At 42.6% G+C, this 26,679-nt stretch overlaps 3 protein-coding genes and 1 long non-coding RNA gene across 4 annotated transcripts; 3 read left to right on the forward strand and 1 right to left on the reverse strand.

The window, feature by feature from the left end:
* The first annotated feature begins 7,743 nt into the window (after window positions 1-7,743).
* On the forward strand, window positions 7,744-9,087 carry LOC121051144. The gene is made up of 3 exons (XR_005805253.1): window positions 7,744-7,832; window positions 8,407-8,482; window positions 8,823-9,087. It is a non-coding gene; the product is annotated as an uncharacterized LOC121051144 (long non-coding RNA).
* Window positions 9,088-11,725: 2,638 nt separating this feature from the next.
* Window positions 11,726-12,444, forward strand: LOC112184466. Its single transcript, XM_024322729.1, has 2 exons — window positions 11,726-11,829; window positions 11,913-12,444. Exons 1-2 carry the CDS (start codon window positions 11,726-11,728, stop codon window positions 12,442-12,444), a joined length of 636 nt encoding a protein of 211 aa, XP_024178497.1.
* A 997-nt stretch (window positions 12,445-13,441) lies between these two features.
* On the forward strand, window positions 13,442-15,001 carry LOC112184467. The gene is made up of 2 exons (XM_024322730.1): window positions 13,442-13,900; window positions 14,099-15,001. Exons 1-2 carry the CDS (start codon window positions 13,442-13,444, stop codon window positions 14,999-15,001), a joined length of 1,362 nt encoding a protein of 453 aa, XP_024178498.1.
* Window positions 15,002-21,475: 6,474 nt separating this feature from the next.
* LOC112190366 (BRAP2 RING ZnF UBP domain-containing protein 2) lies at window positions 21,476-25,911 on the reverse strand. The gene is made up of 12 exons (XM_024329800.2): window positions 25,553-25,911; window positions 25,154-25,269; window positions 24,948-25,056; window positions 24,725-24,839; window positions 24,523-24,620; window positions 23,271-23,377; window positions 22,877-23,123; window positions 22,727-22,780; window positions 22,460-22,597; window positions 22,269-22,333; window positions 22,049-22,103; window positions 21,476-21,887 (listed from the first exon to the last, which is right to left on the reverse strand). The coding sequence occupies exons 1-12, from the start codon at window positions 25,793-25,795 to the stop codon at window positions 21,768-21,770; spliced, it is 1,467 nt and encodes a 488-aa protein (XP_024185568.1). The 5' UTR covers window positions 25,796-25,911; the 3' UTR covers window positions 21,476-21,767.
* Window positions 25,912-26,679: the final 768 nt, after the last annotated feature.

Genomic DNA, 26,679 nt, shown 5'->3' on the forward strand with positions numbered 1-26,679 from the left:
TTTTATGCTTTTATTATATTTTGTTATTGAGCATGTTTAGTTAGATAATTTTGATTATTTCAAGCATGCCTTGTTATTTATGTTTTATATGATTATCTTTAAGCATGATTTATAAATATGTTTAAGCATGTTTTATATTTTATTGCTTATGTTTTTATTATGAAATTTAAAGCATGTTTCGTAATTTTTATTTTACTCATGATATATTATTGCTAATTATTATGTGTAGCATATATTTTGTTGTATATTTGTGAAATTTGAGCATGTCATGTAATTTATTTTTATATATGCTATGTTTTAAATGTGCTATGGTTATTTTTAGAATGCAACATATACAATCCGGTTTGCCATGATAATGAAATTTCATGCGCATTATACACACATACTTACTGTGATAAAGTATTTTCACATAGCATCGAAAAACAATGTGACCATTACGAATCTTGGTCTTGAAATTTAATTCACATTTTTGGAAAATAATTTACGTGGATGTCTTTTTGACTGCGTAATTTATATCTTCTCTTGTTTATGTAGATGGTTGATCCAACTCGACCTAAATTTGAAATCTTGGACTCAGAAGGACTTGAGTACCATCGTTGGGTTTCCGATATGAAAATTGCCTTTGAGGCAAAAGACTACACTACCACCATTACCGACCCCAAAGATGATGAACTATCTAATAAGGTGAAAGCAAATGCCTTAATGTTTTTGCAGCGACATATTGATCCTAGCCTACGATGGGAGTACCTTCAGTTGAAGACACCCAAAGAACTGTGGGATGCCCTTAAGGGACGTTTTGGGAACATTCACGATACTTTGCTCCCAGAACTGGCCGTTCAGTGGAATGGAATCCGCTTGCTTGACTATAAAAAGGTCAATGACTTCAACAAGGACATGTTGCACTTAAAGGAACGTCTCAATTTCTATGGAAGGGAAATCACAGAAGATGATATGATCTACAAGACTCTTACCACCTTTCCTACTTCAGCATTTATACTAGCGAACCAGTATAAGTTGGAGTATGACAACAAAAGAATCACAATCTTCAATAAGTTAATAAGCCTACTACAAGTGGCTGAAAGACATAATGAAGTTCTCTTGAACAACAATGCCAGGCCCACTGAGACAAATAAAATTCCCGAGGCTAATTATGGAAAAATGAAAGGTGGAAAGAACTCCAATGCGAGGGGGTTTAGACGTGCTGATCCCTACCCAGGTGGCAACAGTGCACCACATGGAAAAGGACATGGGGATCGTGGAAAAAAGATGCAAAAGGAAATAGTTGACAATGAACCATGCTATAGGTGTGGATTCATTGGGCATTGGTACAAGAACTGCCAAGCAAACAACAGAGTAGTAGCCAATTACAAGAGGTATAGAGAGTCTAAAGAACAAGAGGCTCACTATATGGAAGAAGGAGGTCATGACCTAGACGTCAATCTTACAATTGCAGACTTTAATGGCAAAAAGGAACTTGCTAAGTAAATGGATGCTCTCAATCTTAACTGATCTGCTTTATTCATTATATTTTCCACAGACAGTTGTGAAGGCATAATGCCTCATTTTTAATTAGACTATTATTTGGTCTTAAAGAATGGTTTGATGAATTAGATTTCTGAACAGAGACCTTGATTTGATTATCATTGGCTTATTAATAAATTTCGAATTTTATTCTGAAGCACTGAATTTATTCAAATTTATTTACTACACATATTTACATGGTTCGACATAGCACTATAAAGATGTAAAGTAATACATCTAGAGAAAAATTATTAGAATGAAAAGAGTATCATTCTACGCAAATAGAAATACTTTAAAGAATATGAGCTATATTTTCTAAATACCTCCCATTTATTTGTAGGAATGAATGGAGGAGAACTTGAGTGCTTAATTGATAGTGGGACTACCCACACAATATTAAGAAATATGCAATTATTCATTGAATCAATAGCCTATAATTCCTCTGTGACTACGATGATTGGATCATCACAAGTAATAAAAGGGCGAGGAACTGCCAAATTTTTGTTGCCTAATGGCACAACATTTCAAGTCACAGACGCTCTATATGCACCAAGTGCTAATCGAACCTTGTTAAGTTTCAAACCTATTTGTGCCAACGGTTATCCAGTAGAAACACACTATGAGAATGGAACTGAATACCTTGATATTAACTCTAATGAATGTGGAAGGAAATGCATTTTAGAGAAACTTATGAGTCAATCTAGTGGACTATACCTCACTACGATTAGGATCATTGAATCATATGCTGTCACCAACAATGAAATGTGGGACACTGACTCATACAGGCTTTGGCATGACCGCCTAGGGCACCCCAGTCGTGACATGATGATCCGTATTTTAAAGAACTCATATGGACATCCCTTCTTTCGAGTGAAAAATAAAATGGGACAAAAATCCATCACACTGCAAGGTGTCGGTCCTAGTACTGCTCAAATATAGTCATTGCCTTCTGAAGTATCAGAAGCACTACGTCCCTCCCATTATGCCTCATTGACTATTTCAAAGGCAAATCACTCGTTTTGTAAAGCCTGCTCTTTAGCAAAAACATGATCAAGAACTTCCTATGCTAAAGATACAAAAAAAACATTCCATTCTTACAAAGGATACAAGGAGATATCTGTGGACCTATCCATCCAAAATGCTAACCATTCAAGTACTTTATGGTTCTGGTGGATACTTCGACAATTTGGTCACATGTCGTTTTATTGTCTACAAAAAATGCTGCATTTGCAAAACTCCTAGCATAGATTATACGCTTAAGGGCTCACCACCCTGATCACCCTATCAAGTCTATGAGGCTTGATAACGCTGGAGAGTTTACATCAAAAGCATTTGATGATTATTGCATGTCCATTGAGATCGATGTAGAGCATCCTGTACCCCATGTGCATACACCAAATGGTCTCGCAGAAGCCACCATTAAAAGGCTATAGATGGTGGCTAGGGCATTGGTTATAGGCACCAACCTGCCTATATCTGCCTGGGGTTATGCAATATTGCACGCAACTTTACTTATTCTTTTCAGACCCACTGCTAGCCAACCATTTTCTGCGTACCAGTTGGTAACTGGATATGAGCCTGACATTTCACACTTATGCATATTTGGTTGAGTAGTATATATGCCTATTGCGCCCCCACAGCGCACCAAAATGGGTCCTCAGGGACGATCAAGTATTTATGTTGGATACGAATCCCCAACAATTATCCGCTATTTGGAACCCTTGACAGGCGATCTCTCTACTGCTAGATTTGTGGATTGTCACTTTGATGAGACAGTCTTCCCGTCGTTAGGGGGAGATAGGAAAAAGGATTTTCCAAGGAAACGACAGGAATTGTCGTGGTTTGTTCCCACTCTGTCTCATTTTAATCCCCGCACTTCACAATGTGAAAGTGAAGTGAAAAGAATTATCGATCTTCAGAACGTAGAAGATTCAATGCCTGATGCGTTTACTAATATCGTAAAAGTGATGAGATCACATATATCAGATGCAAATGTGCCTACAAGGTTAGAAGTCCCCAATAAGGGGCACGGTGCTGCAGATAGAGGCACTGCAACCACACTTAGTGGAGGTGTGGTTGAGGCCGTGGCTCCCCAAAGGAAGAAGGGGAGGCCACTTGGTTCGATTGACACTCACCCAAGGAAGAAGAGGGCGAGTAAGGCACAAACCAATCATCAATGTATAGAATCTCTCTCATGAGATTGTCTCTGATTATAGTTATGTCCATGAATCAATACTGGAGGACGCTTCGATGTTTAAAAAATGATTCCAGAGAACAAAGAAATCTCAAAGGATTATGAGAGTGCGTATGAGTTGATAGAAAGATCTTCCAAACACATTGATGATATATACTGTTGCTCAAGGAATCATAGAGCACGATGATATCAAACCACGCTCTGTTGCAAAATGTCAACAAAGAACAGATTGGCCTAAATGGAAAGAAACAATCCAGGCAGAATTATATTCTCTGATAAAGAGACAGGTATTTAGTCCAGTAGTGCTAACTCCACCAAGTATAAAGCTTGTAGGACATAAATGGGTCTTTGTCAGAAAGCGTAATGAGAAGAATGAAGTTCTGAGGTGCAAGGCTCTCCTTGTGGCGCAAGGTTTCTCACAACGCCCTGGAATTGAGTACGAGGAGACATACTCTCCTGTAATGGACGTTATAACGTTCCGCTACTTAGTTAGCTTAGTAGTTTCCGAAGGACTGGAAATGCAGCTCATGGTTGTGGTTACTGCATATCTCTATAGGGATCTAGATTCAGAGATATATATGAAAGTGCATGACGGCCTTACATTACCCAAGTCAAGTGACTCTAAACCACGAATTGTGTTTGCAATTAGGTTGAACCCTCATTTTACGGATTGAAACAATCCGGGTGGATGTGATATACCCGTTTAAGTGACTACTTGATTGGGAAGGGATATAAGAACGATGAAGTATGCCCCTGCGTATTCATAAAGAAAACAAGTTCCAGATTTGCAATTGTAGCTGTATATGTCGATGATATGAACATAATAGGTACTCTTTATTAAATAAGAGAAACTGCGAGCTACTTGAAATCCGAATTTGAGATGAAAGATCTTGGGAAAACTCGATTCTATCTAGGCCTTGAACTAGAACACCGAGTTTGTGGAATACTAATCCACCAGTCTGCGTATGTCCAAAAGTCAGGCGATATAACATGGACAAAGCGCATCCTACTAGCACTCCCATGATCGGTCGAAGCTTTGATGCAAGGAAATATCCATTTCGCCCAAAGGAAGATGACGAAGAGGTGTTGGGAGCTGAAATTCCCTATCTAAGTGCAATAGGCGCATTATTGTACTTAGCCCAATGTACTCGACCAAACATTGCATTATCAGTAAACTTGTTAGCTAGATTTAGCTCAGCGCCAACGCAGCGTCACTGGAATGGTATCAAGAACATTTTCCGATACCTAAAAGGAACCATTGACTTGTGACTGTTCTTCCCCTACAGAGAGACAAGAGGGACCACAGATGGAACTACAATCCCTAAAGGAAATGTTGATGGCGAAAACGCCACTCACTACACATAACGTTTTGGTTGGTTTTGCTGATGCTGGGTATCTCTCTGACCCACATAAAGGCCGTTCCCAAACTGGTTAGGTATTTACCAATGGGAACAAGGCGATATCTTGGAGATCAACCAAGCAAACCCTTGTGGCTACCTCCTCGAACCACTAAGAGATCATTGCTCTATATGAGGCGGTTCGTGAGTGTGTATAGTTGAGAACTATCATTACGCATATTCAAGGGACTAGTGGTTTGAGTTTTACCACTGAAGAGCCTACTTGCATTTATGAACACAATGCAGCTTGCATCGAACAGATGAAGCTAGGTTATATTAAGGGTGATAACACAAAACACATATCGCCAAAGTTGTTCTACAATCAGCAACAACAAGCTTTCTTCAAGATTGAAGTGAATCAAGTGAGGTCTGAGGAGAATGTGGCAGATTTGTTCACCAAATCATTGCCCAAGGCCACATTTGAGAAACATGTGAAAAACATAGGAATGCGAAGTCTTTCCAAACTCCCTTGATTAATGCAAGTATCAGGGGGAGATGTAGACGTCAGGGGGAGTCTAATACACACATGTCATCCTCAAATGTAGAAGGTGCGTTGTGCTCTTTTCCTTCGACCAAGGTGTATTTTTTGTCCCACATGGTTTTTTATTGTTACTTGGCAAGGTTTTTACTGAGGCAACAACTCATGCACCATTTCATCTTTGACTTGGCACAAGGGGGAGTGTTAAAGGAAAACCACATTATGTGCATTCGTCAAAGTGATTGACGGAGAGGGAATCAAGTAATTAGCAATCACCATCAATCAGCATGAATCAAGGACCAATCAGTAGTTAATGTCATAATTGTAATTGATATTTCTGTTGTAATTCTCTCCCTATATAAAAGGGCTATGAAATGAAATGAGTAGACTAATTCTATCTCAATTTTACTTTAACAGTGAGGAGTAAATATATATAAATATATATATGTATATTATATATATATTTATATTTATATATGTATAAATTATATATATACATATATATATAAGATAAAGTGAGGGGTAAATATATATATATAAAGTTATATATATATATATATAAAATATGAAGTTAGGGGTAAATATATATAAATTTATATATATATATATATATATATATATAAGATGAAGTGAGGGGTAAAATAGTCATTTTGGACCACATTGTGTGAATTTGAATGTTTGAGGAGTAACTTGTTAAAATTAGGATAGTAAGGACTGAACTGTTGACGCCCTAAAAGTACAGGGAGTGACCAGTAATTTTCCCTTTTCTTAATTTGTCATGTGTGTAGAGAAGGTAATAACAAGGCTTATGCTCTTGCTTTCATTGGTCACTTATTTACCTATCGAATTTGCATAAATTTTTGTATTGGGAGTTTTTCCTTATAATTTTACATATACTAAAGCCCCTAGAGTGGCACTGTTCACAGCACTGTTTTCATTAAAGGACGGTTTTGCCCTTTTTTTTCCGTGATTTACGGCCTGCCATGTCTGTCTTTTTCTAAATGGCGGTGGTCAGACTACAATTACTGCTGAATACACCGAGTATGATCGAGAGATAGCGAGAGAGAAAAAGAGAGAGCTTCAATTTGAGAGAGAAAGAGACAGAGAGCTTCATGCTGCGTTCTATCTATCTAGGGATAGAGAGAGACAGAGTTTGAGACTGAAGAAGAGGGAGACGGGAAGAAGTTGATGGTCAATTCGAACAGAAACTGAAGGAACTGATCACCCCTGGTATTCTACGACGGGTTCGAATTTGTTTGATTTACTTTTTTTGTCGGTCTCTCAGCTTTTCCATCATCATACATCACCGTTTTGGGGTTTTCCTGTTCAAGAACCAATCTAAGTAGTTTTCAATTAATCTGGGTTTGGATTTTGTGGTTTTCTTTTTCATTAAAAGCAAGAGAAGAGTTGGGTTTCTTTTCTTGGTAGGATTTGGATGTTCTTCCGTTATATCATGTTGTGCTTTTCATTGTGTTATTTGTGTCTGAATTTTATCTGATATTAAACGGTGGCTTCCTTGATTTCGTGCATTTGTTTTGTGATTTTTGATTAGATTAGTGCATGCAATTAGGCTTGTTTTTTTTTTTTTTTTTTTTTTTTTTTTTTTTTTTTTTTCAGATTATGAGGGTAAAGGATTGGGTTGAAAAGAAATAGATCAGGCTTTGTTTTTAATCTTTCTCATTTTTGTTATCGTTTAGTGAATTATGAACAGTTTCTGTGTGTCAACGATCATGAAAGGTTGGTGGGATTTCGGTTTGGTACAAACACACTCTAAACTGATTTTCTTGAATCGGTATTTTTTTTTCCTTCCAGTTTTCTAGCTATTATAATCAGTGTTGTTTCTTTTTGTTTTGTATCCAATGCTTTGCATTTTGAGTGGGTCGAGTTTATGATGAGAAGATTGGGTTGGAAACAAATGCGGTTTTTGATTGTATTTATTTTTCTTTAATTGATAAGCTGAAAATTGTGTTTATTGTGATTGGGCTCTAGCTTCAGACTTCAAATAGAACAGCTCCAGGTTGTGAATTGGTTGTGTATCACAATTTTTACTTTCTTCCTTTTGAAAAGGAAGCAGGAATATAAACTATCACAGAAAGATTTTTGTTTGAATTGTTCATTTAATTAATACTTTTTAATTCAATTTTCCCACTATTAACTCAGCCACGATTGAGAGATAAAGAGATTGGGTGTGTTTCCCGCAGTTCTGCAAAAGAGAGGATAAGCGGAGAAATTTAATCCCAAGGTTTGAGAGCTTTTGTTATCTAGGTTTTGTTGTTCTTCTGTTAAATTTTTTTTTTATTATTATTTTTTTTGGTGAGAAATTTGTTGGATACTTGATTCACTGTGGTGAATGCTATTTTCTTTATCACTTAGCAGCTATGCGAGATGAAGGTCTCTCATGCACAGTCAATATATGAAATGCCACAAACTGATAAGAAGTCTTTTGTTTCTTTTGATCTCCAGTTTATGTTGTCATTCTATTCTAGGTTTACACCAACGGAAATCCCTATGGTATAGCAGAGGATATAGTATTCAGAATGCCATTGAATGCAGTTTTCACTACCTTTCATTTTCATTTGCGGTTTTTCTGTTGGCCAAAATGCAGTGTTATTGATAGAACATTCACAAACTGCATAAATAGTTGGAAGATTTAACCATTTCTTATTTCTTTCGTATGCTAGATTAGAATAGGTTTTTTTCTTCTTCCTTTTCGAAATTTTCTATTCAGTTGTGATTTATGAGTTGACATGCAAGCTTTCAGAATTCATCTCAACGAATTAACTATTCACTGGCTGAATAACTGTCTCATTGTCCAGCTGCACTATCTTGGGCTTAACACAGAATGGCAGTGGTGTGGTTTTATCGCTGTTAGTTTTCTTGAGATTAAACCAAGTGAACAAAGTATTCTCTCTTTATCATTTAATTGAAAGCCTATTTAAGCTTAACAAAGCCAAATGCATTGGTTTCTTGGATTCCTAATGTTGATAAACAAAAGAAGTTTCATTATTAATTTTATGAATTTGATCTGAGATCTTTGATTTTGATTGTAAACTGTTGGAATACGGAACAGAACACAATACTTTCAACCTTTAAACAAAACAAAGAAACAGTATTACCATAGATCACATTCAATGTTATTTTGCGTAATCACCAGTGATCTTATTCTAGCAAGATGACCCATCCATTACCCGTTTTATATATAGTACTCATTCTTTTACTAATCAGTTTACAGATATTCCCAGAAGAACTCCCACAAAGGAGCATTCATTCCACAAAGCGGTGACAAATCTTATTCAATCGATTTCACTGTGTTACTCAATCTAAACGCTTGACATAAATAAAAATTCCAGAAGGAATTCAAGAACTTTCCAAAGAAGTACAAGCAGTTTCATATCAATTGTATTCAATTTCAGTTTTTTTAGTATCATATTAACAACTTCTTTTCTATACAATCACTTACTTTCATAAGCAATTCACTAACAATCCTACCTCCCGCTAAGCAATTCACTAACAATCCTACCTCCTGCAGCAAAGCGCGGGCAACTATTCCTAGTGCCTCTACCAATTTCCTTCTAGAAGAAAAAATAAATAAAATAATGATTGATCATGACTCATGAGTAGTCATTGCAGTACAAACGATAAATCTTGATTCCCACCGGCGTTTAGTAATATCGGATAAACAATTAATGAGGGGAAAGGAAAATCTTATCCCAAGGAGAACGGAAGGAACCATTCTGGCATTTTACCTAGTACCCTTTGTATAATTCCTCAATTCTCTTTACCTCGCACTAACTAGACGTGGGAACCGTAACACTTCTCATTTCCATGCCTCAATTCCGTGAAACAAAACAACACAAAAACAAAAGAGACAGATCATGAGATAGTTAAGATATCAAGGGCATGAGTTCCACCAACTTCATAAAGGTTAGTTTACCAATTGTACAGAAAATACATCAAATTTTAAGGGGGTGAAATTTACACACCCATAATTGCAAATCACACACCCTTTTATTTTTCTAATAATATTTCAACTTAACATTTTTTGCACTGTCTAGAATACCCTCAAAGTCAGATTTTGTTTTTTCTTTTTCTTTTTGGGTCTTCTCTCTCTGTTCTCCAAAACCACGGCAAAACTCTAACAAGTTTTTTTTGGGGCTAATGAACCATCTGTTCGATCTCTCTCTCTCTCTCTCTCTCTCTCTCTCTCTCATCAAGTCAATTCAAAATATCAAATACCAAATGCTATTAACTAAATTTGATGATGCAGGACCGTTTATTGGGCGCCGCACTCGGAAGCATACTCACCGGAATCCGACGAAGTATCTACAACTCCATTTATGGTACTGTACATACTGGGGAGTCTCAACTAGGTTTAGCACTAGCCTCTGAGCCCCATCGGTACTCCCAGGTACTACGCCATGGGCCGGGTTCACGACCCACCATGGCAGGCCTCACATGGGATGCCACCCTGGGCACCCAGGGCCCGGGGTAAGGCCAGCACAGCCCATCTATTTACACAACAAGAGGGCTGATATGGCATCAGAAGAACAACCTGTGTCCCACATCGAGGATAGGGGAGACTCCTTTCCCATGCTTGAATATAAAGACATTAGCACAACCACCTTTGACGGGTAATAACTCCTTTATACACATTTTGATCTCCATACATCTATTAGTTTCTCACTCAGACATCAGAGAGGTATAAACCGTCCGGTACGGTTTTTCCCTCTAACGTCGTGTTCTTGATACAGGATTTAGGAGTTGGATCGGTGCCCCAGACGGTATAGCATTCTGTGTGTGGTACCAGGAGAAAGCCACCAGAAACATTGGCGCGCCAGATAGGGGTCGAGTCATGAATGAGCCAGAAATGACGGGAGAGGGTAGAAGTGTCGCCCGGGCACTAATATTCTCTCCGGGAACTTCGTCAGCAGAGGCGCCAAGTGTTCAGGGAGAAATCCATGGTCTCGGATCCTTGGACCCGATAGTCCCGGATCAGGTGACTCCGGTATCGGAATTGGAGTCTATACGAGCTGGGATCGCAGCCTTCAGGGAGCAATCCAGGATCGATCGGGAACAACAGAGTACTGATAAGGAAATAAACCGCCTCACGCAACAGAGAATGCAGGATTTGGAAGATGAAAACACGGCGCTGGCCCGAGCACTGGACAGGAGGCACCAGTACAACGAGGCACTCACTCAGGCCCTGGCTAGAGCATCCCAGCTAGCAGGCGTGAACGCGTCCCCGATAACAGGAGACACCAGCACCGCCCCAGCACCTCCTACGGAGGGCAGTCAAAGGTTAATCCAGGTGCCGGTACACTTATTCCCGGAAAGCTTGAGGCATCTACCACCACCACCGTTACCACAGCTAGTTCACAATATCCCACCGGTAACCGACGCAAACACGACATTACTCGTACAAATGAGCAACTCCTTACATGCCCTGCAGGCAAGCGTACAGGCCACAGAAAATAGAGACACCTGGAGAGCTATGAACAGTTACGAGGACCGCCCGGGGCCTTTCACCTAGCAGGTTAGAGGAGCCATTCGAGCGAATACATCGAAACCACTGAAGATTGACTATACGGGAGTTGGAGACCCTTACCAGCATCTACAGGCTTTCCGATCGCAAACAAACGCCAAGGGATATACGGACGAAGTGTGTTGTAATATGTTCCAGGAGACCTTGTCAGGGGAGGCTCTGAGTTGGTTCTACGAACTGCCGGTCGGTTCTGTAGGGAACTTTAAGGAGTTAGCTGACAAATTTGTCGCTCGATTCATCTTACGGACTGATGGGATACACACACAAAAGGGCCTGTTAAAAGTCCAGCAGGGAGAAGATGAAACTTTGAAATCTTTTGTAAATCGATGGCAGGCGGCTACCACTAAGTGCCGGGACCTGAACAAGGAACTGGGCTGAGCTGGCTTTCAGGAGGGTCTTAAGGCGCGGAGAATTCCTCTACGGGATCAACCATAATCCTCCAGCTAGCTACGACGAGCTGATGGCCACTGCCATCAGACACGCTCAGGCCGAATTCTAAACATACGGGGACACCCCCAGACCAGAGCTAAGATTTTCCACACCGGCCTCGACGATTAGGGATGAGCCACGAAAGAGGGAGTGGGTCCACAGTCATGACAGGTCACCCCATACCCCGAACAAAAGAGGCAAAGAGTCCTCGTCCAGGTCAAACAGTTATGGGACCGACCAGCCTCACCTGGAGCCGAGGGCACAACAGGTCTCAAGGACACCACCACCACCCCGGTATGAGGTGTTCACAATCCTGAACGCTTCATAGGAGACTATCTGGAACGAAAACAGGGATGAGATACCGGGACCACCCCCAAGGAAATTCCCGAAGAGCAAACTTACCCAACATGATACCGGAAAGTTCTGCACTTATCATGAGGATGCCGGACACAATACCAATCTGTGTGTTGCTTTAAAAAATACAATCGAGTCCCTCATCCAGAGGGGCAAGCTTCAAAGATACCTACCAGCTAAAGAGATAGGAGCCGTAGATGTGTACGGCCAGATCTTCACGATCCACGGTGGGGGCCCGAAGGAGTTGCCTCCCCAGGGGAGGAAACTAAATTCTAGTTTCGGCCGTCCGGAAGTTTTCAACTTCCACAAAGCCCCGCAGCAAAACAGTGGCACTAAGTGGACATCGGTGACATTCCTGCAGGAGGAGGAAGCCGATCTCAGGATGCCCCATGATGATCCCTTCCTAATCACACTCCAAATGGACCACTATTTAATGTCCAGGGTGCTCGTAGACACCGGGGCCTCAGTTAGCGTATTATTCCGCGATGCATACAAAGCTTTGAACAGAGGAAGAGCCAAGCTGTCATAGGATAATGAGCCCCTCATTAGTTTTTCAGGAGATATCGTCCAACCACTCGGATCAGATTACCTATCGATCACGATAGGTGAAAGTCCGAATTGTTCAACCATCAAAACAGAGTTCATCGTGGTGGACTGCGTCTCGTCCTATAATGCTATCCTGGGCCGTCCGGCACTTTGGCGTCTGAAAACCTTCATAGCAGGTCACATGTTGATGATGAAAGTGCCGACCCCGGCCGGCACAGCTACGATCCGGGGTGACCAGGCCGCCGCAAGAAAATGCTATTCTCTAACTGTATCTCGGGGTAAGGGAAAGTTTGAAATGTTGCACGTAGCTACTAACCCTCTAATGGACAGGTACGGGGATCCCAGGGCCGATACCGACTCGGACGAAGAATGGCCCGGTGCCGTAGAAGACATTGAAGAGGTGGTGCTATCATAGCAGTTCCCGGACAGGACTGTTAGGATTGGTACAAGGCTGTGTACCGCCAGAGATAGCCACGCACAATCTTAGTATTGTTCCTTACTCAATACCGGTAAGACAAAAGCGAAGGGCCTTCACACACGATAAGTACCGAGCTATCCAAGTTGAGGTAAAGAAGTTGATCGCCATCAACTTTGTCAGGGAAGTAACATACCCCCGGTGGTTAGCCAACGTGGTAATGGTACCAAAGAAATCTCCGGGATCATGGCGCATGTGTGTGGACTACACAAATCTCAATTGGGCATGCCCTAAGGATAGCTTCCCGCTCCCACGAATTGATCAATTGATCGACTCCACTGCTGGGTACCGGTTACTCAGCTTCATGGATGCGTTCAGCGGGTACAACCAGATTCGAATGAACCCGGAAGACGAGGAGCACACTGCCTTTACCACAGACAAAGGTCTCTATTTCTACCAGGTCATGCCTTTTGGGTTAAAGAATGCAGGTGCCACTTATCAGCGACTTGTCAACTCCATGTTTGAGGAAGTTATCGGTACTATCATGGAGGTATACGTGGACGACATGCTGGTAAAAAGTTTATCACCGGAGGATCATGTAGCCAACTTGTCAATCGTCTTCACCATCATATTGCGCAATGGGATGCGGCTTAACCCACAGAAATGCATCTTCGGGGTCGAGGTAGGAAGGTTTCTCGGGTACATCATTAGCCACAGGGGAATTGAGGCCAATCCAGAGAATGTGCAGGCTATATTAGACATGGTATCCCCAACCTACCGGAACGAGGTCCAATCTCTTATAGGCAAGGTGGCCGCCCTGTCAAGATTCATCTCTAAGCTAACAGACAAGTGTACCCCTTTCTTCAAATTGCTAAAAACCCAGCACATCAAGGTGATAGCCTGGACAGCGGAGCACGAGGCTGCTTTCCTTGGCTTGAAGTCGTACTTGTCAGAGGTACCTCTACTCTACAAACCTGTTCCCGGAGAAATGCTCTACGTATATCTGGCGGCATCGTCAACTGCTGTGAGCTCAGTCCTGATTAGAAAGGACTCCGATTGCGAGTACCCAGTGTACTAAGCTGGAAAAGGTTACACTGGTGCATAATCCAAGTACCCGGACATTGAAAAAGTAGCACTGGCTCTCCTGGTATCAGCCCGGAAGCTCAAACATTACTTCTAAGCACATTCTATCACCGTTTTCACTAATCACCCATTGAGGTAGGTTTTGCAGAAACCAGAGACATCGGGCAGGTTAATTAAGTGGGCCATCGAGCTTGGGGAGTTCGATATCAAGTACCAGCCCCGGACAGCCATCAAAGGTCAGGCAGGGGCAGATTTTATTTCTGAATCAATCCCTTCCCATGGCCCAAACAAGGAACTACCTGAACCACTAGCCGCAGATCCACCTCCGCCAAGCACTTGGAGATTATACGTTGATGGAGCATCCAACAAGAAAACCAGCGGAGCCGGCATCCTGCTAATTAGCCCGGACGATCAAGTCTACGAGTACGCCCTCAAGTTTGCCTTCAAGGCATCCAACAATGCCGCAGAATACGAGGCACTCATAGCAGGTCTGCAGATCGCCCTGGAACTAGGGATCCAGCACCTTAGTATCTTCAGTGATTCTCAGTTGGTCGTAAACCAGGTCAGCGGTAACTTCGAGGCAAAGGAGCCCCACATGTCCTCCTACCAGGCCTTGGCCCAGGCTTTAGTTCAAAGGTTCACCTCCTACATTTTTACCCAAATACCGAGGGCAGAAAACGACAAGGCAGACGCCCTTGCTAAGCTCGCATCAACTTCTCCAAACCCTACCTATGGGGCCACTAAAGTCAAAATACTCGCGGGACCTAGCACTTCCAAAACGGTGTCAGAAATATTTTCGGTGGATCACAAAGCTTCATGGATGGACCCAATTTTGAAATACATGATCGACGGCCTAGCACCGGATGATAAGGTCGAGGCTAGAAGACTACAGCTAAGGTCATCTCGATACACGATCATGAACGGTAAACTGTACAGAAGAGGGAATTGCTTTCCCAACCTGAAGTGTGTGACACCGGAGGAGGGTCACAAAATAATGAAGGACATTCACGCTGGTGTATGTGGTAACCATGCCAGAGCCTGATCTCTTGCACACAAGACCCTAAGGGCAGGATATTTTTGGCCAACCATGTCGGCCTTGGCTCAAACTGTATCCGGTTCTTGCCACAAATGCCAAATGTATGCAAATATCCCAAGGGCACCGCCCATCGCCCTTTCCATCCTCCTTGCACTATGGCCGTTCTGTCAGTGGGGTTTGGACTTGATTGGTAAACTTCCCACAGCAGTGGGACAGTTCAAATACGCCATTGTTGCTGTGGACTACCAAACAAAGTGGGTAGAAGCAGAACCTCTTGTCGCCATCACCACGGAAAACGTCAAAAAGCTTCCTATGGAAGAACATCTACTGCAGGTTTGGAGTCCCGGATACCATAGTCACGGACAATGGTACCCAGTTTGACAATGATGAGTTGAGGGCTTACACACAGAACCTGGGCACTAAGATCCTCTATGCTTCCCCGGCTCACCCCCAGACCAACGGGCAGGTCGAAGCTGTCAACAAGATAATCAAGAAAATACTGAAAAAGAAGCTTGACGAAGCCAAGGGTCTTTGGGCTGCTAAACTCCCGGAGGTGTTGTGGGCTATCAAGACCACGGCAACGGAGGCCACCGGAGAGACCCCTTTCTGCATGGCTTTTGGATCAGAAGCAGTACTCCCTATTGAAACACAAATCCAGAGTCCCCGGATCGAATACTTCGATGCGGGTACCAACTCAGAAGGCCTACACCTCGATGCCGATTTACTGGAGGAATGAAGAGATGTGGCACACATGCATAACTTGGCAAACAAGCGGAGGATAGCTCGTTACTACGATGCCAAGGTACAGTCCCGGACATTAAAGTTGGGGGACTGGGTCATGAAGCAAGTCTACCCAGAGCCCCGGGGACTGGATCCATCCTGGACAGGCCCTTACGAGATCATTGAAGAGGTAGGTCCCGCAACCTTTTTCATCCGGGACATGAACAGGGTCGTTTCCAGGCATCCATGGAATACCCAGCGCCTGCGGTACTATTACAAGTAGCTCCGGGAGCATCTTGTCCTAGCTTTTGCTTTTTGAACATACAGCTATGGCAAGCTACCCATCGGGTACTCATTCTGTATTTAACCACCGTGTGGTATTTGAATGGAAAAATGAATTATTCAAACCATTTCTAGCATATTTATTTTTTTTACCTACCCCGGACATTCCCGGACATAGCTATTGTCAGTTACTCTATTCCGGTAATAAGTAATGCAAACACATGCTTGAAGGTACGAAAATCCTAGAAATTTTAATTCCTTTCAAATTCCCATTCAAATTTTAAACAAGTGCTAGTTTCCATTCACAAAAAGCCTGGACTACCAGACAAAATTAGACAATTGTTCAAAAAGATAAATTCAAAAAAAAAAATTTACAACCAATCGCCACCGGTACTCTGGGACCCACCGACACCAGACTTGGCCGCCGCCTCCCGATCTTTCTTCTTTTTCTCCAGGAGACCCCGCCTGAATTTAGCTTCATCTAAATATCCGGCAGCCACCCACTCCTTGAACTTCATGATGACAGCCTTATCTTGGGTAGCAGCCAGCATAGAGATGAGCTCTTCCGAGGACTTGTACTCCTCCACGGCCTCGTGCCTCTCCGCGGGAAGGCGATCCTCCAGGTAGTCTGCCTTCTCCTTCCATGAAACGGCAAACTCTGCAGCCTTTTTCTCGGAGTCCCGGGAGTTTTTTACCTCTTCCCGCGCCTCAGCAACTTCACCCTCAAGCTCCGCGATCCGCTGCTTAGCCGCGGCCATTTCAGCCCTCAATGAGTCCCGTTCCTTCTCTAGCTTGGCCTTCTCGCCATGAAGATACTTCACCTGCCCGGAGAGATTGCTAACCTCCTCCTTCAGATGAGTATCTTCCTCGCTGGCGTCAATGGCGTACACATTGAAGAGTGCCTGCAGATACACCGATTAAAACGTATATAACAATAAAAATTGATAGAGAAAATGAAAGACGTACCCGTATCATTGACTCCCGGGCAAGACGACGATTCTCCTGGGGAGTATTATCCTTGGCCCGAACCCGGTCGAGGTCAATATCCTTTAGATCCCCAATCATGGACCGCACGAACTTCTCATCAGCAACCCCGTACTCACTCAGCAGCTGTTTGATGGGCTTCTTGGGGATCACCGGAATGGCGGGGGATAACAGGCCAAGCGAAGGCGACGACTCTGGTCCCGGGTGACCTTTCTTCTGCCTCTTCGCACCAATACCTTGAACATCCCGACCAGTGTACGTCACCTCCTTATCAGTCCGATGCCGGTGCCTATGGGATCTCTTCTTCTCACCAGGAAGTAGTGCCTCATCGCTCCCAGTGGAACGAGAGGAAATAGGCACAGTGACCAGTACTTTTCCCATCCCGGTGTCATCTATCGTGATAACATCGGCCATCGAAGGTTGCGCGACGTGGGTCACGGGAGCATCGGGGTCAGGCTCACCATATCCCTCATCGGTGATCTCCAGAAGAGTTTCTTCAAGTGACCGACTCGTGCCTTTCGACCCTAGGTCGACATCGATGTGAAGGGCGTCCTCTCCTTGGCCCATCAGCATATCCATCAATTGGGCATCATCCATTCTGTCCTCCTCCTTGCCTTTCTGGGGTTTCCTCTTCGGCTCTTTCATTGCAATCAGTTCAAAGTTTAGTCGAAAGTAAAAAAAAAAAAAAAAAACTACTATATATGTATAAAATTTTAATCCCTTACCAGGGAGCCACCCTAGCCCTAGCCTATAAAGTATAGAGTGCTGGATGAATCTATAAGAACTCCTCTCTTTCTCTTACCAAAAGGCATATACCCGGGCTATCCTCTTCCTTTCTACTTCGGATAGAGTATAGGACTGGTCCCCTATAGCTTGGAAGGCACCGGTCAGCTGCCACTTCTTATTTTTTATTTGCCACCGCCCCCCATCTAGGAACACCTTGTTCCTCCACCTTTTGCTCATCGAGGTAGGCATGTCGGTAACTAGTGGCTCGCAGTCCCTAGCGGCAAAAGTAACCATACCCGCACAAGACTGCTTCCTTGAGTACAGTACCCGGTGTACCGCGCAGAATTCGTTTATGGAATGCCACCCTTGTTGGCACAGGTCCCACATAGCCATCATACTGAGTAGTTGGCGAATGGCATTCGGGGCTAACTGCCCCAGTGACAGGTTCAACATCCGCAACAGATACTGTAGGCACCGGGGCAGCGGTAGCGATAACCCTTGGTGGAACTGATTCTCATGCAACGCCACCCACCCCGGGGCAGGATTCGCGGCCGTCTCTCCATCCCTGAGAGGCCTAAGCTCCACCGCGTCCGGTATCCCCCACCTCAGTCGCATGTCGATGATCTCCTTCATCGTCATACTTCTCCCGGGTTCGTCGCATACGGTTCCATCCGCAAGTGTATACCTCGGCTTCGGAATGCCCTCGGGAATGGCCACTGTGACTACCGGGGCCTCCGCAGATCCACCCTCGCTCTCACCCTCGTCCGACTCCTCACTATTCTCCGAGAACACCCCAGTCGAGGACCCCGTGTTCTCTGCTAATTGATCTACTTGGCCTAAGTACCGGTCGATATCCACTTCAGCTTGCCTGGCAGAAGACTGGTACGACGATCATGTATCCCCACCCTTGGCTTCTGATTCCATCCTAACTACGGTACGGGGAACCTCAAATCTTGCTATATCTGGAACCAGAAGCACAAGGGTTAGCCTAACCAAAACCCAGAAAAACCCAGAAATTCAAGCCAAAACCCAGAAATTCAAGCCAAAACCCATAAATACCCAGAAGTTCATACAAAACCAAAACCATTTCGAAGCACGGATTACTCCCCACTTCAAAGAAAAACCCAGAAAAACCCAAAAATCTAAAACAAAGGGACAACGACACTAGCATTGTTCGTTTTCTGTCTATATGCAAACAAGAGGAACAAAAACACAAACAGAAAACCGCCATGACAGAAACAGAAACAAAAGACCTAGCAAATAAATAAATAAAATCGTACAAGCAGAGCGAGAGATCCAACCTCTTCTTCGGCAGACGATCGATCTATCACTCCACAGGCACGCACACTTCTCCCTTGGCTCTCCCTTTCTCCTCGCTGCAAATCTTCCAAGCCTTCTGAGCTTCTTTTTCACGAAGGTGAGGGAAAACAGTCGGTTTCCCTCTTAAATTAAATCTCCAATGCATCAGGGCCGTCGAAACTGAAAAGCCCTCAACCATAGGATCTTTACACGTGTCCCACGCATTCCCCCATTTCTCGAAGCCTTGGCAGGCGACCGGACGGGCATTTATTACACAACCCAGTCTGCCCCACGTGGCCGACATGCACCGCCTACCCCATCGGGTATCAGAGCCAAGCCCTCTCTTTACCCCATCGGGTACCGGAGGCTCAAATTTTCTACCCCATCGGGTATCAGAGCCAAGCTCTCTTTACCCCATTGGGTACTAGAGGCTCAAATCTTCTACCCCATCGGGTATTAGAGCTAAGCCCTCTTTATCCCATTGGGTACCGAAGGCTCAAATTTTCTACCCCATCGGGTATCAGAGCCAAGCCCTCTTTACCTCATTGGGTACCGGAGGCTCAAATTTTCTACCCCATCGGGTATCGGACCCAAGCCCTCTCTTTACCCCATCGGGTACCGGAGGCTCAAATTTTCTACCCCATCGGGTGTCGGACCCAAGCCCTCTCTCTGTCCCATTGGGTACCGGAGGCTCAAACTCTCAGTACCAGGGACTCAACCTCATCTTGCCCCAGGGATGTGGCTTACCTACAGCATAGCCCGCTCAAGATTTCTCTTCTGAGGGAACTTGGGGGACTACCTATAGGCACACTAGTGCCAAACCTTGAGACTAGATAATAATAAGTCCCCACCCAAGAAACATCTTGAACGGGAACTTGGGGGACTTGTACATACTGGGGAGTCTCAACTAGGTTTAGCACTAGCCTCTGAGCCCCATCGGTACTCCTAGGTACTACGCCATGGGCCGGGTTCACGACCCACCATGGCGGGCCTCACATGGGATGCCACCCTGGGCACCCAGGGCCCGGGGCAAGGCCAGCACAGCCCATCTATTTACATAACAAGAGGGCTGATATGGCATCAGAAGAACAATCTGTGTCCCACATCGAGGATAGGGGAGACTCCTTTCCCATGCTTGAATATAAAGACATTAGCACAACCACCTTTGACGGGTAATAACTCCTTTATACACAATTTGATCTCCATACATCTATTAGTTTCTCACTCAGACATCGGAGAGGTATAAACCGTCTGGTACGGTTTATCCCTCTAACGTCGTGTTCTTGATACAGGATTTAGGAGTTGGATCGGTACCCCAGACGGTATAGCATTCTGTGTGAGGTACCCAGAGAAAGCCACCAGAAACAGGTACTAAACCTGAATCTGACCCAGTGGCAGTGTTCTTATTGTTCAGTATGGGTGAGATCAGTGAGAGCGAAGAGGTGGTCGACGACCTCGGAGATGTGAACCAGAAGCTTCTCGTATCCTAGGGATCCGACGGCAGCGTATACGGCGTCGATTTTGACGAAGAGCATGTTGTCGTAGTGGAGATTGGTCGCCAGATCCGGCGAACTGGCGCTGGGCTAGAAGAGGATGTAGCGAACCCAGTCGACTACTGGTAAATTTGATAGTCGCGAACTCCTCTATCTTTTATTTTTTAAAAGAAAGAATTCTTCTTTCTCTTTCCTTCTCTTCTCACTTTTGTCCTACCCAGACCAGAGCCATGGCAGACCTTCAATCCTTCTCAGATTGGTTGTTTCTTGATTGATCAGGTGACCTCACTTAAGATTGGGATGTGAGATTTAATAAAGCAATTGCAGAGTTTGAATGAGCAATGAGATTAATCTTGTAGTTTTGATGGATATGTAGTTTTGATTGAGGACACTTCCTAGTTTACTGAGTCTGGATGGATTGCAGCAGTTTTATAGAACTGTAGTTTGCGAGTAATAGGTACTCTTTAATCTACTTGTTTTTCTGGGTTCTTGAGCTTAATCAAAACAGTACAAACTAACCTATAATTCACGAACTTGAAGTCTTTTGGCTAGAATCAATGGTGCAAAATGAGTCTCAAAAAGAAAAATTCCCATCTACTATACGTGGCAAAGCTCACTTCTCCCTAATGATAAAGTACACTTTCTGCATATTGGGTATGTAATTTACTGAGTTTCATGTTCTATGATGGAATTCATTTTGATGAAGCTATTATAATGGAAGCACCACCCACCGAGGGAGTATTCAGAGCACCGCCGTGCACTTGCACCAACACAAATAAATGGTTAGATTGCATTAAATACACTTTTTGTTTATTAAAAATAAAGTTGATAATAAATATCAAGGGTTGAGATTATTTTATAAGGGTTGGGTCACTTGCACCGTCGGTGCATAGAATAATTTCTACCACCCAACTGAAAAAGAAGGGTCGGGGGGGGGACCCAAAAAGAAAAAAAGAAAAATTTGACTTTGAGGGTATTCTAGGAAGTGCAAAAATTATTAAAAAAATAAAAGGGTGTGTGATTTGCAATTAGGGGTGTGCAAATTTCACCCCCCAATTTTAAACCTCGAATATATTTGTACAATATCTAACTAACCACGCATCAGCCATAAAGGTTTGTTGTGCATGTCCAACAGCCATCCCCATATTTTTGGTATGTAACTGTATGTACACCGCTGAATTTAAGTAAATCACATCGGTCGCCCTTACCATTCAAACTTGGTACAAGAGCGACCCTTCATCCTTCAGACTTCACGTTCTTCCATCTGATCATTTGATATTGGATGGCTGAGATGAGTTGATCGATACTGGCAAGACATTATCATTCTTTGTTTCATTTGAAGACTCTACTGTATTCCCTGTCTCGAGGTACAGCATCAAATTCCTGAGCTGCAAAAAGATGAAAATTTGACAAGGAAGGTCATGTTAGCATAGAACTTAGCCTGATAGAACAAGATACCAAAGCTTGGCCTTAGAGAGTTGTCTTGGATTTCCCTCTTTTTCATTAATCAATGAACAAATAGGAAAAGTTTTGACGAAATCTTATTTACCTGCTCTTCTAAGTTGCTTATTTTATCTTCCTTCAGCTTCGAAGCCTTTCTCTCCCTGTAAATACAAGCATATGTCGAATTAGACAATAATGATAATAAAGGACTGGTTAGGCAATAGCAGCACGAAGACATTTCAAAACCAAATTGCTTACAGGATACAATTGACTGAAATTTGGGGACCACATGTAAAAAGAAAAGAACACGAGGGAGAAACCAATACCTCTCTTCAACTTCAAGTATCTTTGCTTTCCAAGCTTCTCGATTTTTCAAAAGATTATCATTAAGCTACAGGGAGATGCACCAAAAACAGTTACTGGATGGGTATTTTTTGTTGCAAGTGGAAGCTGGGTATGTGTTATGTGATACATTTAGATTAATCATCCAATCCGAAGCTCAAGAGTTAACACTTACCTCATCCAGAAATTTCTTCTCATTTACACATCTATCCAGCTTGTCCTGCATTTTCTTTACTGGCACAGCCTTTTCTACAGCTTTAGACATTTCTCTCTCACTTCCTTCTTTAACTTCTTGAAGTAGCAATTCAAAATACTGACATCAGAACATGGGATATTAATATTGTAAAATACAAATTTAAAATTAAACCACAGCAACTACCAACTAAATTAAATGCAGCGTGAAACTAAATAAGTTTAAAGAGAAACCAGTTGCAGTGATTACCATTTTTTGGTTCTCAAGTTGAGTAGCAAGCAGTTCGTTGTACTCATTAACAATCTGCGAATAATGAGGAAAAAAAAATGTGAGAAATGTGGATACGATTAAAAACAATAATCTCGTAGGTATCATTGACATGAAGAATTAAATCATTACAGCTTCTACTTTACTGTTCAAAAGAGCCTCACTGAATCCAGAATCTACACACTCGCAACTTCCTTTGAAATCATTCGAATTCCGACAGTGTGAATTCAATTCAACCAATTTTCCATCAGTTTTAGATTGAATTAGGCGGTGAACATAATTGTCTCCTGCATAATCCCACACACGCTGCGTTTCCACTTCAAGGGAATAGCAATGTTGTGTTTCTTTCCAATGTCTTATGGCATGCCCTTCTTTATACCTGCACCAAAATTGTCAGGAGTATGGCATGGCATGATAAAGGTAGATACACTAGGTGAGAGAGAGAAGAGAGAAGAGAGAAGAGAGACAGAGAGAATAGTTTTTGCATGATGATAATAAAACATGAAATGTCATGAAAAATTCTTACCTCCCACAACCAACAAAGCCACAGATAATACACATCCAGAGATTCTCAGAAGTTTGACAAATGAAACAGTTGGACTTTTCAGGCTGCTGCTGACAATATCGACATACCTAACATAAGATATGGTAGGCAAGTTACTATTTATGAAACATCTACCGTTCAAAGTCAATTGAAAACTTTATAAACTTGACCCAGCTGAAGCTAGCAGGAGAATGCAACATTTTAGTAATAAAAACTGCAGCCCAACAATGGTGTGACCACTGGTAATGTATGTACTCCACCTCTGGAGCATCCAGAACTTAAGTACTTACACTAAAATTAATTCTGTGAATCTGTGTGAATCTGTAGATATGCATCTTTTACCAATTACGAGTAAGAACATGAACATTCTGTATACCGTAATGCAGATTAAAGCAATTAAAAAGAAAGTGCAAAACATAAAATGGTCATAGCATAAGAGAGTTTCCTCAACGCGTATTAGTTTTTGGCTCTCAGTGTAGGAAGACAAAACACTTCCAAATTAGCATATCCCACATACCTACTATTGATGTGATGGGGGAAAAATGTAAATTATATATCTTTGAAAAGAGACAGAGAACATTATATCTAAGCACAATAGGATGGACTATACATAGCGCTACATATTTTTGCCGGGTACTTCTCCTGAAGATTGATACACTAAACTTTCAACAATTACAGTCCTTTCAAAGAACCCACTAAACTAACATATTGGTGTGTTCCAAATATCCTAGTGGGACGATCAGGATAGTCACAACCATCATATCTTTTGTCGACTTCCATGAACCAGATACAATGCTTGAACTTGACAGCACAAGACTTTTATCATGGTACCAGAACAATGGTTACAAACATTGACTGCAACTTTACAGGACATGATCCCTCCTAGAGTTCCTTATCAGACTCAAGGATTCATGGCATAACAAAAAGATGATATGAAGTACCAGGAGCTTTGATGTCAAAGGAATAAGATATAAATGAAAATAAGAACATCTATCATCCATAACCGACAACAAACTGTGCTGAATAAAGGTTCGGTGAATTTGTAAGGTACTTCAGTCTCACTGTACTGAGACTACTACAAACAAGCATGTGGCATTGGTATGCTAGGGAGGAAGGAAAAGAATTGTCCAATTCATTTTGTATCATAACTTTCCATAAATACATAACAGATATACCTGTGTAGACACAGACACACAGCCACATAAAAAGTTGAAGCACTTCCAGAATTACTTACAGGACAAGAAGAATCGGTCCATTTTGAAATGCAAGAGCAATGGAAAGAATGATTGCAGATAGTTGTCAGAATTCCACTCATATCTTGGTCTAGTCTCTCTGTAACACAAGGTTAAGTAAGAAACCTCCACACGTTAAAGAGAAAAGAAACATAACAAACTTGATTGACATAGATCTTTTCTTATGTGTTCTGTGGTGCATACCAAGACAGACTGGACATGATGGCTGCTCAGTTGAGCTACAGAGGGATGCCTGTGCATGTTCTATTGAACCAGTGTATTGAACATCTACCGTGAAAAGTATGCGACAGACCTCCACCTATATTAAATGAAGATGTTTAGATTGGATGATGACAATAGAAATCTGTTCAACAATCTCATAACTAAACAACTATGTATATATGTTGGCCAAGTAAGTGAGTAAAACCTCTAGTGATGAGAACCGGGTCCGATTGAAGTGCTTGTAAAAATGATCTGTGGAGTCCTGACTGTCAAACCTAATCAAAATGCTATAACGATCCTCCATTCCATCGGTCCTAGAACACAGACAAGAAAATAAAATCAAAATGAAATTCAACAGAGCAACAAATGTAAATTTATGACCAAAACTAACAAAACTTTCAAAGTTCCAACCTGACAATCCGCATCTCCAATATATGCTGAATGAAGGAACCACAGAATCTACAGAAGTCAGCATATGTCATGTGATTCGGCACTCCAAGTACGCAAACAAGCGGCTTCCTTTCAACCTACATTAAGCCGGCATCTTCATCAATCTACATCCTATTTGATTATGTGTTTTCCACAGCTTTTTGGACTATCATTAAACGAATAATTATAAAAAATGAAAATAAAAATAAAAAATTAAAACTAAAGAACAGCCCAGCTATATGTAATCAAGAGTTCAACACAATCTTGAACGAAGATCAAACCAATTCACACTTCAACTAACCAAAATACCTAATCGTGGAAAAGGAACTAAGTATGGTGCCTTCATACGCAGTCAAAATAAACGAAGGAAATTGAGCTTACAGGAAGATTAGACGGAGAGAACGAGACGACGTCATCGTCGCGGTAGAGGAGCATGATGCCTCTGGTCTCTTCAATTCTAGGGTTTCCAGAAGAGAAGGGAAAGGCCTGCGTGATGTTTGAGATGGAGGATGAAGAGGAGGAACAGGAGAAGTCGCTAGGCTCGCCGGGAGTTATGGAAGGCGGCGACCTGAAGGCCTCGACCGGCGAGGCTCCGGCACGTGCTGTGCTCGAGCTCGGCGACATGGAGAGATTTTGAGTTTAGCGGGAGAGTCTGGGCTCTGGGGAGTTCCTGCGAATCGTCTTTGTATTCTGCGAATTTAAAGAGAAATGGTGATGGAAGGTGTTTGTTTGTTTTTTTTTTTTTAGAAATGATGGAAGTTGTAATATTATAAGGATGAGCTCAGTGTACGGTCGAGGTATTGTTTGATTTTCTTCTTTTTGACGGCAAAATCACCGTACATCATAGGATTTTTTTTTTTTTTTTAAATCACTGTGTTTGATACTTTGATGTAAGGATTACTGTTCTTCTGAATTGATTGATTTTAATGTAATCACCAGAGCTAAATTTTATGCAGAGATTACTATTTTTTTTTTTAAAGAAGGCAGTAGCCAATATATTGATCGAAAGCCAGAATGACTTTTACATACCCTTCCGCTGTCATCTATAGACAGACAAAAGATGTGTTAGTACCCACAGTGGTACATGGAACTAGGTCACTCATTTGACATTAAATACATCGAAATAGCATGAATCTTCCATCGGTACTACTCCGGAAGATTCGCTAGAGGCACAAAAGTGCGTAGCTCCCTAAAAAATTAGGGACTTATTGAAAGTAAAACAATTACTATCCTAGAGTTGGGCTTAGGGCTAAAAAAACCCCATCCTAAATAGAAGGCCCAATAGGGTAGCCCCAAAGAGAAGAGGCCCAATCTATGGCGACCATCCTTCCTCCACACCTGCAGAGGGCTGTGCAGCGCCTCCCTCGAGCCCCGTCCTGAACTAGCCACGCCACGGCCAGCCCCGCCCCGAGTCTCGCCAGCCTCACCCCAAGCCACGCCTTCAAGCTCCGCCACAAGCCAGCACCGCCTCGAAACCCCGAGCTTCTGCCGTGCAGCGCCCAGCCCCG

Source organism: Rosa chinensis, chromosome 2 (assembly GCF_002994745.2).
Source record: "Rosa chinensis cultivar Old Blush chromosome 2, RchiOBHm-V2, whole genome shotgun sequence".
NCBI classification, from domain to species: domain Eukaryota; kingdom Viridiplantae; phylum Streptophyta; class Magnoliopsida; order Rosales; family Rosaceae; genus Rosa; species Rosa chinensis.